Genomic DNA, 18,568 nt, shown 5'->3' with positions numbered 1-18,568 from the left:
AAAAAAAAAAAAAAAAAAAAAAAAAGAAAAGAACTTGAGCAACGCCATTTTGTACAAGACAAAGCTATTTTCCAAAAATAAGTTTTAACGACTTCCCCATTCTCCTTGCAATAACTGCTGACCTTGGCTTCTGTAAAGTTCCTTGCCTTTACTTATCAGTAACTGCCAAAAGTGCTTGCTTTTGCTCATCAGAAAGTGCTAAAAAGTTGCTTGCCCTGCATCCCCTCACCCTCTTGGTCCTAAATCCAGGATATGGTTTTTCAGCTTAAAACCCCTGGTCCCCCTGAGCTCGGGGGCACAGGTTGGAGAGACGTGAGTCCTCTGTGGTCGCCGGCATAATAAATGACCCTGCAATCTGGCATACTTTTGTCTTGGTGCTAACTTTCTACACTCAGTCCAGTACAACAATACCAATGACTTTTTTCACAGGAATGGAAAAAAACAAGCTTAAACTTTATAGGGAACCACCAAAGACCCCCAAATAGACAAATCCTGAGCAAAAAGAATAAATCTGGAGATATCACACTACCTGACTCCATAATATACCAGAAAGCTACAGTAATCAAAAGACCATGATCCTGGCATAAAAACAGACAGGTGACAGTATCCAGTGAGCCCAGTAAAAAATCCATGAAGCAAAAGCCGAGGGATTTTTAACAAAGATGTCTAGAACACACATTGGAAAAAGACAGTCTTTTCAATAAATAGTGCAAGGAAGACTGAGTATCTACATGACAATCAAAGAAAATAAAAAATAAAGCTACGCCCCTACCTCTTATGATATAAAAACCTTAATCATAGGCTGCGCACATTGGCTAACGCCTGTAATCCCAGCACTTTGGGAGGCTGAGGCAGGTGGATCACAAGATCAAGAGATAGAGACCATCCTGGTCAACATGGTGAAACCCTGTCTCTACTAAAATACAAAAAAACTAGCTGGGCGTGGTAGCATGCATAGGTAGTCAGTCCCAGATACTCAGGAGGCTGAGGCAGAGGAATCACTTGAACCTGGGAGGCAGGCTGGTGACAGGGCAAGACTCCACCTCCAAAAAAAAAAAAAAAAAAAAAGGAAACTCAATCACAAATAAAGATTTAAATGATTTAAATGGGAAACCCAAATATATAAAGCAATTTGAGGTAAACACAAGAGGAATGTTTTACCACATATTACAGAGAAAAGAGTTTTCAAGTAAGACCTCAAAGCACATGTAAAAATGCGCAAATTACTAAAAACAAAATGATTTGCATAGCAAAAAAACAACAGAATGAACAGATAACCTACAGAATGAAAGAAAATATTTGCAAAATATATTTATGACGAAAGATAAACTTACAGAATATATAGCAAACTTAAAACAAAAATAACACACAATTGAAAAACAGGCAAGAGGCCTTAATGACATTTTTCAAAAGAAAAAATACAAATGGCCAAAAGTACATGTAAATATGCTCAACATCACTAATTACCAGAGAAATGCAACTCAAACTCACAATACAATACATCATTCCAATGAGAATGACTGTTACTGAAAAGACTGGCCAGGCACATTGGCTTATGCCGCTAATCCTAGCACTTTGGGAGGCCAAGGAGTGTGGAATGCCTGAGTGCAGGAGTTTGAGACCGGCCTGGGAAACAGAGTGAAACCCTGTTTCTACTAAAATACAAAAAAAATTAGCCAGGCGTGGTAGTGTGCACCTGTAGTCCCAGCCACTCGGAAGGCTGAGGCAGGAGAATTGCTTGAACCTGGGAGACGGAGGTTGTAGTGATCTGAGATAGCGCCACTGCACTCCAGCATGGGAGACATAGCAAGACTTCATCTCCAAAACAAATAAACAAACAAAAAAACCCCTCTAATAATTGTTGGTGAGAATATATGGAAAAGGAAACAAATACAGTTGTAAAATTGTAAGTTAGTACAGTCATTATAAGAAAAAAAGCATCACAGCATAACATATTTAAACAATCAATAGATGGTAATTTAGACTGTTTGACTCCTCATCTAGACTATAAAACACTGACAAAAAAATTTCAAATTGCTGGATTGTATGTTCTATTTTTTAAACAGGACTGCTGAAACATATATTCTATTTTTAATTTTTTCATTAAACAGGATTGCTAGAGCATATGATAGTTCTATTTTCTTTGTAGCTAAGGAAAACAAAATCAGTATGTCAAAGAGATATCTACACGTTTATTACAGCACTATTTATAATAGCCAAGATAAGGAATCAATCCAATTATTGAAAACCAGATGATCAAGAAAATAGTATATATATACAATAAAATATCATTGAGCTACAAAAGACAAAATTTTGATATTTGCAACAACATGGATGAACCTGAAGGCCATGACATTAGGTGAAATAAGCCAGATCCACCAAGACAAGTACCATATGATCTTACATATATGTGAAATCTAATAAAAACATAGATGATAAAGACTTCAAGCATGGTCTTGGCAATCATTTTTTGGATATGACATCTAAGGCTCAGGAAACAAAAACATGAAAATACGCATGGTACTACATCACAGTATCCGAAATATGCTAAGAATATTCAAAGCGGGACTTTAAATAGATATTTACACATGCCTGGTCATTCACTATCATTTACAAAAGACAGTTTCTGGAAACAACACGAATTTTAACATTTTATAGATCAGTATCAGATTTTTAAAATGTGACATATATAATATACACAATAATATATTATTTCATTTTAAACATATGTTTTGACATATCTTACAAAAACAAAGCCTGAGAACATTAGATTAAGTAAAATAATATAGTCAGATAGAAACAGACATTACATAATTACAGTGGTAAGAATATAAAAATTAGTCAAAATTATAAACAGTCAAATCGTGTTCTTCAGGAGCTGAAGAAAAAATGGGGGTAGTTTATTTTTATTGGGCATGATATTTTACTTTTATAAGATAAAAATTAATCTAGACACCCAATGCAATATAATACAATTATACTTAACATAACTAAACTGTACACTTGAAAATGTTTAAGGCAATTTTTTAATAACAATTATTTACATCTACCTAGAAAGGTTACATTTTTCAGAAATCACCTGCAAATAATAAGTGTTTCTCTCACAGAATAACATATAATAAAACAATAGATAGATGGTAATTTTACACAGTTTTTTGACTACTCACCTACACAAGAAAACATTGATGACCATCAAAGAAAGTGGCTGATGCCTGTAATCCCAGCATTTTGGGGTGGATCATGAGGTCAGGAGATTGAGACCAGCCTAGCTAACACACTGAAACCCCGTCTCTATTAAAAAGACAAAAATTAGCCAGGGTTGGTGGCACGTGCCTGTAATCCCAGTTACTCGGGAGGCTGAGGCAGGAGAATCATTTGAACCCAGGAGGCAGAGGTTGCAGTGAGCCAAGATCATGCCACTGAACTCCAGCCTGGGTGACAGACAGACTGTGTCTCAAAAATAATAATACTTTATAAACAAAGAAGGGGCAGTATTTATACAGGCAAATACCACATAAATTTTATAGGGAATAAAAACATTTGACTTATAAATGTATTTTAATTTGCTTAAAGTGAACCCCAATGATTTTTATTTGAATTAAACATAACTTGGTCATAAAAAGTACAGAGTTGAAAATTATCATACAAATATGTAGAAATGAAAAAAATTAAAAAGAGAATCTATGTGAAAGAAGACTACCCAGTAAAATGAAGTTGAATACAATAAAAATTCTGATCCACAAAAGATTAAACATAATATCAATGTATCATAAAAACAATCCTCTAAATAACTACAGTTTTAAACTGTGACTATGTACTTATTGAAGAGCCAAGATTTTGAATCTTTGGCATGCAATGTAAAGAAGTAAAAGAAAATGCACCTCAATAATTAATAAAATGCTCCACTGAAAATGAGCCATGACAATACATGAACTTATTACACATGTAAATTTGAGCATTTTATTTCAGAAATTTTGAATTTGAAATCAGATAAATGACACAGACATATCAGAAAGTGAAACATACAAGGGATCGACATATCAAGATGGCAGAATAGGAGGTTCTCTACCCACAACTTCTACAGTTATGAAAATACAGCAGTTATGCCCTGATAAAAGAACATTTATGAAAACTTAAAAATTCATGTAAAAGGTTGTGAATCCAGGCCAGGCGTGGTGGCTCATGCCTGTAATCCAAGCACTTTGGAGGCCAAGGCGGGCGGATCACCTGAGGTCGGGAGTTCAAGACCAGCCTGACCAACATGGTGAAACCCCATCTTAAAAAAAACAAAAACAAAAACAAAAACAAACAAAAAAAAACAAAAAAAAAAAGGTTGTGAATCCAAGACTGAGGAAGGCTGCTTTAAGAGGGCATGCCCTTGCTTGAGTGGCAGGCTTGTCCAACATAGTCCCAGCTACAGAATGAAATATAATTAACTCTCAATGTAAACATAACTATAGACTATTTGGTTTTGTTCCTACCATTAGCACCACCAATCAAGAGACTTGGGAGAATTCATAATGTCCTGTGTCTTAGGTGAAAGGCCTTTATACTGGTTCTGTCTGTGATCTCTAAATTAGCCCAAACCCCACACCTTGCACATATTAGTCATGGCATGGCAGAAATCCTGCACACGCAGAAACCCACAGACAGAAACATACATCTGTACCCCTAGATGTAGGCTTGCCAATATTTATTTGATGGTGAATTTTTTTTTTTTTTTTTTTTTTTTTTTAAGACAAGAGTCTCACTCTGTCACCCAGGCTGGAGAGTGTAGTGGTGTGATCTCTGCTCACTGCAACCTCCGGCTCCCAGGTTCAAGTGATTCTGCTGCCTCAGCCTCCTGAGTACCTGGAATTACAGGTGCCTGTCACCATACTGGGCTAATTTTTGTATTTTTAGTAGAGACAGGGTTTTGCCAAGTTGGCCAGGCTAGCCTTGAACTGACATCAGATGATCCGCCCACCTTGGCCTCCCAAAGTGATGGGATTACAAGCAGGAGCCACCACGCCTGGAACTGACGGTGGATCTTGACATGACACTATAACCTGGCTCCAAATCTACGCAACCAAAGTCCAGGAGCAGTTTTTTTTTTTTTTGAGACGGAGTTTCACTCATGTTACCCAGGCTGGAGTGCAATGGCGCGATCTCGGCTCACCGCAACTTCCGCCTCCTGGGTTCAGGCAATTCTCCTGCCTCAGCCTCCTGAGTAGCTGGGATTACAGGCACGCACCACCACGCCCAACTAATGTTTTGTATTTTTAGTAGAGACGGGGTTTCACCATGTTGACCAGGATGGTCTTGATCTCTTGACCTCGTGATCCACCCACCTCAGCCTCCCAAAGTGCTGGGATTACAGGCTTGAGCCACCGCGACCGGCCCCAGGAGCAGTTTTACTAACCTGAAACGTGCCAAAAAGCACACCTCTATGTGCCCCTGTAGGCATCCTAGCTGACTTTATTCCCATTGTGAATCTTGAAGCAGCCCTATAACCCAGCTCCATTCCCTGTCAGCTGAAGTCTGGGAGCAGTCCTCCCCACCCAGAAATCTGAGGGGAGAAATGCCATGAACCCAGAAGCAGACCTGAAGTCTTAGCTGTGTATGCTGAAGCAGCCCTATGAATCAGTTCCACAACATTTCAGTTGTGATCAAGAATCAGCCCACCTCATCTAGGAATCTGTACAATGACTGGATTAGAGCATTTCCAAAAAAACCAGCAAAAACCTCACAGCAGGAGTCACACCAACTAACATTTATTGCATCAGCACCCCCAGATATAATGGAGTTTTTTTTTTTTTTTAAATTTTCTGAGCACCAGTTGCATTGGTCAACATCTTGAAGAAGGTTTAGTCTTCTCAGAAAATAGAATCCACAACTGTCTGACGCCCTGATTATAGGCCTGCCAAACATGAACTTCACGGCAGACCCAGTAGTAATTATGGGACCTGGCTCCAATGCAAGCTCCACTTAACTGCAAGCTCATCAGAAATCTCCTAAGTCCAGAGATCCAATAAAATATATTTCTCTCTCCAAACTAGTTTATAATCACTGAAAGAGGTATTTGCTCCTTCATATGCAAGGACATCAAAACAAGGCTTAATGGATCATGAAGGATCAGGCAAATAAAACACCACCAAAGGAAACTAAAAATGCTCCAGTAACCACTTACAATAAAATACAGATCTCAAACATGACTAACAGAGAATTCATGATAATCTTAAAGAATCTGACCAGCCTGACCAACATTGCGAAACTGTCTCTCTACCTAACATACAAAAATTAGCAGATGTGGTGTTGCATAACTGTAGTCATGGCTACTTGGAGGCTGAAGCAAAAGAATCGCTTGAACCTGGAGGGCAGAGGTTACAGTGAGTTGAGAGCACCCAACTGCACTCCAGCCAGACAACAGAGTGAGACTCTGTCTCAAAAAAAAAAAATAAAAATAAAAACTCAATAAGCTGCAAAAGTACACAGATTACTAAATTTTTTGCAACAATGCATGAACAAAATCACAATTATAATACAGAAAAAGAAACCATTAAAAAAAGAAACAGATATGCTGGAGGTAAAGTACAAAATAATAGAACTGAAATATTTAAGAGAAAGTTTTAATAGGAGATTCTGCTATACAAAAAACAAACAAGCAAACAAAAAACTGGCAAACTTAAATTAAGTCATTTGAAAGTTCCTAACTAGAATTTTTTAAAAAATGAAAATGTCAGCCGGGCACGGTGGCTCATGCCTGTAATCTCAGCACTTTGGGAGGCTGAGGTGGGCAGATTCCAAGGTCAAGAGATTGAGACCACCCTGGCTAAAATGGTGAAACCCCATCTCTACTAAAAATACAAAAATTAGCTGGGTGTAGTGGTGTGCGCCTGCAGTCCCAGCTACTCGGGAGGCTGAGGCAGGAGAATTGCTTGAACTCAGGAGGCAGAGGTTACAGTGAGCCGAGATTGTGCCACTGCACTCCAGCCTGGCGCCTGGCGATGGAGTGAGACTCTGTCTTAAGAAAAAAAAAAAAAAGGGTGAATAAAGCATTTGGGGCCCATATTGTATAACAAACTGTTAAAAGGTGTATATTTTAAGAGTTTCAAAAGAGAAAAAAAATTTTTTTAATTGTTTAAAGATATAATGTCTTCAATTTTTCACAGTCTTGGAAGAAAACTAGACATTCAGCTTTATGAAGCTCAAAGTATCTACGGCAAGAAGAACCTAAAAAAGAAACTGCCCAGGACACATTATAATTAAACTGCCAAAATTCAAAGACAATGAGAGATTCTTTTTTTTTTTTTTTTGAGATGGAGTCTCATTCTGTCACTCAGGCTGGAGTACAATGGCACCATCTCGGCTCACTTAAACCTCCGCCTCCCAGGTTCAAGTGATTCTCCTGCCTCAGCCTCGTGGGCAGCTGGGATTAAAGGCAACTGCAACCATGCCCAGCTAATTTTTGTATTTTTAGTAGAGATGGGGTTTCGCCATGTTGGCCAGGCTGGTCTTAAACTTCTGACTTTGTGATCTCCCTACCTTTACCTTCCAAAGTGCTGGGATTACAGGCGTGAACCACGGTGCCCAGGAGAGAGATTCTTAAAAGAAGCAACAGAAAAGAGACTCTTCTCATACTGGGGAACATCTATATGGTCATCAGTAAATAGCTCAGCAGAAACCATGCATGCCACATAGAAGTGAGGCCATATATTTAAAGTGCAAATGAAGAAAGAAAAAACTTTGACAAATAAGAAGACTATATCTGACAAAGCTGTCCTTTACAAATGAAGTATCAATCATGATATTCTCAGATTAAAAAAATAAGTTGAGGAAATTTATAATCACTAGACCTGTCTTACAAAAAAATGCTAATCAGAATTTTTCAAGTTCTAAGAATGGAATCCTAACTTCCAGCAAGAAAACACATAAAAGTATAAATCTTACTGGAAAACATACATACATAGAAGGCTATAAAACTATGGTGCATAGATCACTTTTAATGCTGGCATAAAAGCTACAAAAAAGTATTAAAATACATACAGCTTCAATAATTTGTTAACAGGTACACAATATAAACAATGTAAAGGGTGCCATAGTATGTTAAAGGAAGTAAAATTGTTTAATTTTTCTATGCATAGAAGTTAACTTTTGTTTGAGGCCTGGAGTTCAAAACCAGCCTTGTCAATATAGCAGGACCCTGTCTCTAAAATAAATACATGAATACAATAAAGATCTCACAAAGCTATTTAGTCTTTTGTAAAAAGAATCACTGAGTGTGATGTCTCATGCTGTAATCCTAGCACTTTGAGAGGCCAAGGCAAGTGCACTTCTTTTTTTTTTTTTTTTTTGGACGGAGTTTCGCTCTTGTTACCCAGGCTGGAGTGCAATGGCACGATCTCGGCTCACCGCAACCTCTGCCTCCTGGGTTCAGGCAATTCTCCTGCCTCAGCCTCCTGAGTAGCTGGAATTACAGGCACGCGCCACCATGCCCAGCTAATTTTTTGTATTTTTAGTAGAGACGGGGTGTCACCATGTTGACCAGGATGGTCTCGATCTCTTGACCTCGTGATCCACCCGCCTCGGCCTCCCAAAGTGCTGGGATTACAGGCATGAGCCACCGCGCCCGGCCGCAAGTGCACTTCTTGAGCCCAGGAGCTCCAAGCCAGCCTGAACAACATGGCAAAATCCTGTCTCTACATAAAGTACCCTAAAAAGGCAGCTGGACTTGTGCTTGTAGTCCCAGCTACTCAGGAGGCTAAGATGGGAGGACTGCTTGATCCTGGGGAGGTTGACGCTATACTGAGCTGTGAATACACTGCACTACAGCCTGAGTAACACAGCAAGACCCTATCAGTACAAAAAAAAAAAAAAGGCAGTTAAATTTTTATCTCAAGTTAGACTTTTATAACTATGAGTTGTTTTATGTAAGTCACTTGGAAATTAAAAACTATAGTAGATACACACAAAAAAGAAAAGGAAAGCATATAACAACAAAAACAAAACAAAAATTCAAGAAAATGCAAGGGAAGAAAACATGAAAGAATTAAAACATAGAAACTACTAAATGGTCAGAAAACAATGAACAAAGTGGCTCTGGTATATACTTTCTGTCATCCTCAAGCCTTTGGTCGTATTGTGATGATCTTGGACTTCTGAGCATCCAGAATTGTGAGCTAAGAAAACTTCTTTAGACATTATCAACTCTAGGATATTCTGTTATTGGAGCAAAAAATAAAACACTCATGGAATGTCTGAATTGATTTTAAAAATCAACAATATGCTGCGCACGAGAGACTTACTTTAGATTTAAGAAAATACATAGGTTAGTGGTTTAAAGATGAAAAAGAATATTCCATGCCAATAATTAAAACAGTGTAGGAGTGGCTATATCAAACAAAAGAGACTTCTAGAGAAAAATATCTGTCACAAAAAAAAGAACTTTGTTTGCATATGATGCAGTCTTATATTTGGAAAAACCTAATTCACTAAAACACTGTTAGAACTCATACATTTAGTCAAGATACAGGATTAAAGAATTAGTGTTTCTACATGCCAAACAATGAGCAATCTGAAAATCAAACCACGAGAGTAATCCCATTTACAATAGCCACAAATTAAAATTAAATACCCAAGAATGAACTTAACTAAAGTGAAGAAAGATCTCTATGATGAATACTATAGAACATTGATGGAAGAAATTAAGCAAGACAAAAAAAAAGATGTTTTATGTTCATGAATAGGAAGAATCAGTATTATTAAAATTTTCATACTCCCCAAAACAATCTACAGACTTAATCTACAGATTTTTAATTGCATTAAATCTGTAGATTTAATGCAATTCCTATCAAAGCATCAATGACATTCTTCATAGAAATAGGAAAAACAATTTTATAATGTAGACAGAACTCAGAATAGCCAAAGCCATTGTAAGAAAAAAGAAACTGGAAGAATCACAGTATTTGACTTTACATGATACGACAGAGCTACCATAATTAAAACAGCATAAAACTGATCAGTAGAGAGAACGCAGAGATAAATCCATACAACTATAGCAAACTTATTTTTGACAAAGCTGTCAAAAATATATTGTTACTGGTAGAGTGTCCAGGTTCTTGGCATCTTGAACAAAGAACTAGACAAAACGCACAAACAAAGCAAGGAAGGAATAAAGGGATTTATTGAAAATGAAAGCACACTCCACAGTGTGGGCCCAAGTGTAGGGGCTCAAAGGCCCCATTACAGAATTTTTAGGAATTTAAATACTGCCTAGACGAATCCATTAGTTACTTCGGGTATGCCCTATATAAATGGAGAGGATAAAGTATAGTTACTTACAGTGTGATGCCCTATGGAGAGGATATTTCCTGATATAGCTGATGTGAATTGGCCTTATGTTCCCTGCCTCCAGACCCTGTTTTCCTGCCTTATATACCTGTGAGAGATGTGATCCCCCTAAATCTTTTTAGGAGGTGGAGGAACTGATGGTCTTTTTCTTGTAACTTCCTTATGCTGGCTTGGGACGTAGTACCTGCCTATTGGGGATCGCGGAACTCTCGCCCTGTTCTGTCTAGTGGAGGCAGGGTAGTTTCTTGATGCCCAAGGGTGTGTTTTATCCTGGAAATGGCTGGAGCTTTTGTTGCATGATTATCTGAAGTTTGATGGTCTCTTGATGAGAGCAAATGTATTTGGTTAAGATTTAATGGGGGCGGATACCTATGCTGTTAGGAATGTTTGTTATAGAGATTTGCAGGAGGAAAAAAAAACAAAACAAAACCTGGTTTGTTCTAGGACTTGTGTGCTTCCTTAAAGTCTTAGCACAAACAACTCCATTTTGGTTTGGTCTGTTGGGCCTAGTGTATGAGCTTAGGTCAAAATAACGGCATCCCAGAATTTTGTTTAAAAACGTCCCCCTTTTTGGTTAGGTTCTCACTTAGAGTGTGTCCAAAACTTAGAGCCTTAGAGTCACCATCAGTTACCATCATTTTGGGTTTCTCGTCTCAGCACGTTATTTATAGGTTATGGTGTTCTCACGTTTTCACATTTCTTTTAGCGCCTGTTATTCTAGTTAAGAGAGACCATATAACATTCTGAAGATGGCTGCATGCAAGCATTTAAAACCTTTAAGAGAATAAAGTGCACAAGGGAGACTATTATTTTGATTATTGGGAGGAAAATACCAAGAGTTCACAGTATGCTCCTTGCCCAAGGTTTCCATAAACCAAACCTTGTAAAATTAAATAGATCAAAGAATGAGCCAGATCAAATTAAATAGATCAAAGAATGAGTTTACTTATAAAACTAAGCAATTTCTTTGTTAATATCCTACCACTGAATTTCTATAATCTTTATTTGATGTATTTTTCCATAGGCCACAAGTGCCAGCAGCTACACAAGTACTTCTTTGTTTAGTCAATTCTATTATAACTTTCACAAAAGAATTTAAAGTCTATTGTGTAACTATAATCTTTACAATACAATCTGCTATAGAGCCTATCATCAGGGACACATTTTTAATCAGTTTTTTGTTTTTGTTTTTGTTTTGAGATGGAGTCTTGCTCTGTCACCCAGCTAGAGTGCAGTGGTGCTATGTCAGCTCACTGCAACCTCCGCCTCTCCGGCTCAAACAATTCTCCTGCCTCAGCCTCCCAAGTAGCTGGGATTACAGGTCTGTGCCACCATGCCCAGCTAATTTTTGTATTTTTAGTAGAGACGGGGTTTTTCCATGTTGGTCAGCTGGTCTTGAACTCCTGACCTCGTGATTTGCCTGCCTCAGCCTCCCGAAGTGCTGGGATTACAGGCATGAGCCACCGTGCCCAGCTAATCATTGCTTCTTTCACTTTAAACCATAGAAAAGGGACCTAACAAATGATCCCCCTCTAGAAGAGTGAAGGCCTCCTGGCAATCTTCTCTTTAACTCATGGTGTGGGTTAAGAGGAGTAAACCAATGGTTTGTTTTTGGACTGAGTATGAGGCAACGTATGTACCATTAAAGTTTCTTACCTACACTGACTGGACTTTCATCTTTTATTTATCAAAGTGTAATCTTATCCATGTGTAAGGCTGGCTGCAAACTCCTTTACAAATAAAAGTATACCCCATAAGTGCACATAACAGAACACTTTTCTACTTTTAATGTTTGTAGAGGCATAAGCAAGAAAAAAATTCAAAGAAAAGAGTTTTATAATAGCAGAACTTTTAATTTGTGAACTTGAGAAAAGCTATTTACATCAAGGATGCTATCTTCTTGGGAGAGATTTCCCTGGTTAGCTTTACCTCAAGGGTTCGAATGGGTGCAGAGTTCCAAAAGTGTGGAGGGACCCTTCTCAAAACCCATTAAACCAAAGCCCAGAGTCCTGAAGCTTTGTTATAGTGTGGGTGGCAAGGACAGTTTTTCTCCAATGTTCTCAGAAGATTAAAACCATAAAAAGCTTTTCATACCTGGTGCAAATACACTGTAGCATAATAATCTCAGCCTTCTTGCATGGGAAAGCTTTTATACAACCAGAATACATGCATTGAAAATAACAACTGAATGAAACCCCTTTATAAAATGTTTAAATGGCCAACCAGGTGACTAAATGTACCTGAAGCTTTAATTGTGTTCCCAGGAATATGGAATTAAGCATTGGTTATAAACTATTTTAAACAATTTGGTATCAGCTGGTTTAACATGAAAATTTGACAAAGTATTTTTTTGGTATTTAATTTTTATTATACTTGGTATAATAAAATTTTATTACTTGGGAGTAATTTTATTACTCCCAAAGAAATGTTATTATTACTGTGGTTTACCATAAGGTAATAATAACCATAATTATAATGAATAGCATATACTATTTTAGAAATCCCATACAGTTTTGAAATATGTATTACTATTATTGACAAAAATATAACCTAAAGAAGATTGAACATCATTTTGGCAATCACATGTACCTAAACATGTCAAATAATCCCATTTACCTCCTTTCTGGTATGTTTTCAGGGCCCTCTGATCGATCCAAAAAAGCCAGGCACTAGGACAAGCATGTATGTGAAATTTGACTTTACACTATATCCAGCTACATGCTTGACTGTATTTAAAAAAATAATTGCCAAACTGCTGATGCATTTTTATAATACTTTTTATTTTGCTTTAATCAAGACCGAATGTCCCCAGTTCTTTATCAGGTTTTCTTTTGTGGAGTTTCACTCTTGTTTTCCAGGTTGGAGTGCAATGGCACACAATCTTGGCTCACCTCAACCTCTGCCTCCCAGGTTCAAGTGATTCTCCTGCCTCAGCCTCCAGAGTAGCTGGGATCACAGACATGTGCCACAATGTCGGGCTAATTTTTTGTATTTTTAGTAGAGAATGGGTTTCTCCATGTTGGTCAGGCTGGTCTCAAATTCTCAGCCTCAGGTGATCTGCCCTCCTCAGCCTCCAAAAGTGCTGTGATTACAGGCATGAGCCACTACGTCTGGCCTCTTTATCAGGTGGTAAAGAACACTTTATTTAAACTTCTTTCTCCAGCCAAACTAAGCTTCATAAGTGAAGGAGAAATAAAATCCTTTATGAACATGCCATTACTGAGAGATTTCATCATCACCAGGCCTGCATTACAAGAGCTCCCGAAAGAAGTATTAAACATAGAAAAAAACAACCAGTACCAGCAACTCCAAAAACATACCAAATGGTAAAAAGCATCTACACAATGAAGAAACTACATTAACTAATGGGCAAAACAGCCAGCTAGCATCAAAATGGCAGGACCAAATTCACACATAACAATATTAACTCTAAATGTAAATGGGCTAAATGCCCCAATCAAAAGACACAAACTGGCAAATAGAATAAAAAGCCAAAACCCATCGGTGTGCTGTATCCAGGAAACCCATCACACATGCAAGGATACACAAAGGCTCAAAATAAAGGGATGGAGGAAGATTTACCAAGTAAATGAGGAACAAAAAAAGCAGGAGTTGCAATTCTCATCTCTGATAAAATAGACATTAAACCAACAAAGATCAAAAGAGACAAAGAAGAACATTACATAATGGTAAAAGGATCAATGCAACAAGAAGAGCTAACGATCCTAAATATATACGCACCCAATACAGGAGCACCCAGATACATAAAGCAAGTACTTAATGACTTACAAAGAGACTTAGACTCCCAACAATAATAGTGGGAGACTTTAACACCCCATTGTCAATATTAGACAGATCAACGAGACAGAAAATTAACAAGGATATCCAGGACTTGAACTCAGACCTGGACCAAGCAAACCTAATAGACATTTACAGAACTCTCCACCCCAGTCCACAGAATATACATTCTTCTCAGCACCACATCACACCTACTCTAAACTTGACCACATAATTGAAAGTAAATCACTCCTCAGCAAATACAAAAGAACGGAAATCATAATGAACAGTCCCTCAGACCACAGTGCAATCAAGTTAGAACTCAGGATTCAGAAACTAACTCAGAATCACACAGCTTCAAGGAAACTAAACAACGGGCTCTTGAATGTTGACTGGATAAACAATGAAACGAAGGCAGAAATAAAGATGTTCTTACAAGCCAACGAGAACAAAGACACAACATACCAGAATCTCTCGGACACATTTAAAGCAGTGTCTAGAGGAAAACATATAGCAATAAATGCCCACATGAGAAGCAAGGAAAGATCTAAAATCGACACCCTATCGTCAAAATGAAAGAGTTAGAGGAGCGAGATAAAATAAACTCAAAACCTAGCAAAAGACAAATAACTAAGATCAGAGCAGAACTGAAGATAGAGACACAAAAAAACTTTCAAAAAAATCAATAAATCCAGGAGCTGATTTTTCAAAAAGATCAACAAAATAGACAGACCACTAGCCAGATTAATTAAAAAAAAAGAGAGAGAATAATCAAAGAGACGCAATAAAAAACAATAAAGGGGATATCACCACAGATCCCACAGAAATACAAACCACCATCAGAGATTATTTCAAACTACTCTATGCACATAAAGTAGTAAACCTGGAAGAAATGGATAAATTCCTGGACACTTGCATCCTCCCAAGCCTAAACGAGAAAGAAGCCGAAACCCTGAATAGACCAATAACAAGGGCAGAAGTTGAGGCAGCAATTAAGAGCCTACAACCCAAAAAAACCCCAGGACCAGATGGGTTTACAGCTGAATTCTACCAGACATACAAAGAGGAGCTGGTACCATTCCTTCTGAAGCTATTCCAAACAATCCAAAAAGAGGGAATCCTTACCAAATCATTTTATGAGACCAACATCATCCTGATACCAAAACCCAGCAGAGACTCAGCAAGAAAAGAAAACTTCAGGCCAATATCCATGATGAACATAGATGCAACAAATCTTCAATAAAATACTGGCAAACCGATTGCAACAGCATATCAAAAAGCGTATCCACCATGATCAAGTAGGCTTCATTCCAGGGATGCAAGGCTGGTTCAACATATGCAAGTCTATAAATGTAATTCACCGCATAAACGGAACCAAAGACAAAAACCACATGATTATCTCAATTGATGCAGAGAAGGCCTTCGACAAAATTCAACAGCACTTTATGCTAAAAACCCTCAATAAAGTAGGTATTGACGGAATGTATCTCAAAATAATAAAAGCTACTTATGACAAACCAACAGCCAATATCATACTGAATGGGCAAAAACTGGAAGCATTCCCTTTGAAATCTGGCACTAGGCAAGGATGTCCTCTCTCACCACTCCTATTCAATATAGTACTGGAAGTTCTAGCCATAGCAATCGGGCAAGAAAAAGAAATAAAGCATATTCAGTTAGGAAAGGAGGAAGTCAAATTGTCTCTATTTGCAGACGACATGATTGTATATTTAGAAGATCCCATTGTCTCAGCCCAAAATCTCCTGAAACTGATAAGCAACTTCAGCAAAGTCTCAGGATACAAAATCAAATCAATGTGCAAGAATCGGCCGGGCGCGGTGGCTCAAGCCTGTAATCCCAGCACTTTGGGAGGCCGAGGCGGGTGGATCACGAGGTCAAGAGATCGAGACCATCCTGGTCAACATGGTGAAACCCCGTCTCTACTAAAAATACAAAAAATTAGCTGGGCATGGTGGCACGTGCCTGTAATCCCAGCTACTCAGGAGGCTGAGGCAGGAGAATTGCCTGAACCCAGGAGACGGAGGTTGCGGTGAGCCGAGATCGCGCCATTGCACTCCAGCCTGGGTAACAAGAGCGAAACTCCGTCTCAAAAAAAAAAAAAAAAAAAAAATGCAAGAATCACAAGCATTCCTGTTACACCAATAACAGACTTAAAGAGAGACAAATCAAGAGCGAACTGCCATTCACAATTGCCACAAAGAGAATAAAATACCTAGGAATACAACTAACAAGGAACGCAAACGACCTCTTCAAGGAGAACTACAAGCTACTGCTCAACGAAGTAAGATAGGACACAAACATGTGGAGAAACATTCCATGCTCATGGTTAGGAAGAATCAGTATCGTGAAAATGGCCATACTGCCCAAAGTAATTTACAAATTCAATGCTATCCCCATCAAGCTACCAATGACCTTCTTACAGAACAGGAAAAAACTACCTTAACTTCATATGGAACCAAAAGAGTGCCTCCATAGCCAAGTCAATTCTAAGCTAAAAGAACAAAGCGGGAGGTATCACACTACCGGACTTCAAACTATACCGGACTTCAAACTATACTACAAGTCTACAGTAATCAAAACAGCATGCTACTGGCACCAAAACAGAGATATAGACCAATGGAACAGAACAGAGTACTGACAGGCAACGTCACACATCTACAACAATCTGATCTTTGACAAACCTGACAAAAACAAGCAATGGGGAAAGGATTCCCTGTTTAATAAATGGTGTTGGGAAAACTGGCTAGCCATGTGCAGAAAGCAGAAACTGGACCCCTTCCTGACACCTTACACTACAATTAACTCCAGATGGATTAAAGACTTAAACATAAGAACTAACACCATAAAAACCATAGAAGAAAATCTAGGCAAAACCATTCAGGACATAGGCATAGGCAAGGACTTCATGACCAAAACGCCAAAAGCATTGGCAACAAAAGCCAAAATAGACAAATGGGACCTAATCAAACTCCACAGCTTCTGCATGGCAAAAGAAGCAGTCATTAGACTGAATTGGCAACCAATAGAATGGGAAAAAATTTTTGCAATCTACCCATCAGACAAAGGGCTGATATCCAGAATCTGCAAAGAACTAAAACAGATTTACAAAAAAAAATCAAACACGCCCATTCAAAAGTGGGCGAAGGATATGAACAGATACTTTACAGAAGACATACATGAGGCCAAGAAACATATGAGAAAATGCTCATCATCACTAGTCATTAGCGAAATGCAAATCAAAACTACATTGAGATACCATCTCACGCCAATTGGAATGGTGATCATTAAAAAATCTGGAGAGGCCGGGCGCGGTGGCTCAAGCCTGTAATCCCAGCACTTTGGGAGGCCGAGGCGGGTGGATCACGAGGTCAAGAGATCGAGACCATCCTGGTCAACATGGTGAAACCCCGTCTCTACTAAAAATACAAAAAATTAGCTGGGCATGGTGGCGCGTGCCTGTAATCCCAGCTACTCAGGAGGCTGAGGCAGGAGAATTGCCTGTACCCAGGAGGCGGAGGTTGCGGTGAGCCGAGATCGCGCCATTGCACTCCAGCCTGGGTAACAAGAGCGAAACTCCGTCTCAAAAAATAAAAATAAAAATAAAAATCTGGAGACAACAGATGTTGGAGAGGGTGTGGAGAAATAGGAACACTTTTACACTGTTGGGGAGAGTGTAAATCAGTTCAGCCATTGTGGAAGACAGTGTGGCGATTCCTCAAGGACTTAGACATAGAAATTCCATTTGACTCAGCAATCCCATTACTGGGTACATATCCAAAGGATTATAAATCTTTCTACTGTAAGGACACATGCATACGAATGTTCATTGCAGCACTGTTTACAATCACAAAAACCTGGAACCAACCAACCCAAATGCCCATCGATGATAGACTGGACAGGGAAAATGCGGCGCATATACATAATGGAATACTTTGCAACCTTCAAAAACGATGAGTTCGTGTCCTCTGTAGGGAGATGGATGAACCTGGAAACCATCATTCTCAGCAAACTAACAGAACAGAAAATCAAACACCGCATGTTCTCACTCATAGGCAGGTGTCGAACAATGAGAACACATGGACACAGGGAGGGGAGCATCACATACTGGGGTCTGTAGGGGGGAAATTGGAGAGGGACAGCGGGGGGTGGGGAGTTGGAGAGAGATAGCATGGGGAGAAATGCCAGATACAGGTGATGGGGAGGAAGGCACAAATCACACTGCCATATGTGTACCTATGTAACAAACTTGCATGTTCTTCACATGTACCACAAAATGTAAAATGAAATAAATAAACAAACATATGGGCAGGCCTGGAGCAGTGGCTCATGCATATAATCCTAACACTTTGGGAGGCTGAGGCAGATGGATCACTTGAGGTCAGGAGTTCAAGACCAGCCTGGCCAATATGATGAAACCCTATCTCTACTAAAAATACAAAAT

General features: G+C 38.7%; 2 protein-coding genes across 5 annotated transcripts in view; both read right to left on the bottom strand.

Moving 5' to 3' along the window:
• The window catches only part of LOC116533930 (zinc finger protein 718-like), a 139,718-nt gene that overhangs the window by 16,683 nt on the left and 104,467 nt on the right, over positions 1–18,568 (bottom strand). The window contains exon 1 of one of the 3 annotated variants that reach the window (XM_032253838.1): positions 6,303–6,339. The exons of the other annotated variants lie outside the window; for them this stretch is intronic. Within the exon in view, the coding sequence (XP_032109729.1) occupies positions 6,303–6,312 (10 nt within the window). The 5' untranslated portion in view covers positions 6,313–6,339. Of the gene's footprint in view, positions 1–6,302; positions 6,340–18,568 lie in introns of those variants that run through there. 3 annotated transcript variants of the gene reach the window in all.
• The window catches only part of LOC116533931 (zinc finger protein 141), a 132,509-nt gene that overhangs the window by 89,616 nt on the left and 24,325 nt on the right, over positions 1–18,568 (bottom strand). The window lies entirely within an intron of this gene.

This window comes from Sapajus apella, unplaced genomic scaffold (genome assembly GCF_009761245.1).
Source record: "Sapajus apella isolate SASKATOON/1434 unplaced genomic scaffold, GSC_monkey_1.0 scaffold85, whole genome shotgun sequence".
Taxonomy (NCBI): domain Eukaryota; kingdom Metazoa; phylum Chordata; class Mammalia; order Primates; family Cebidae; genus Sapajus; species Sapajus apella.
This window is presented reverse-complemented; position numbering and strand designations above follow the sequence as displayed.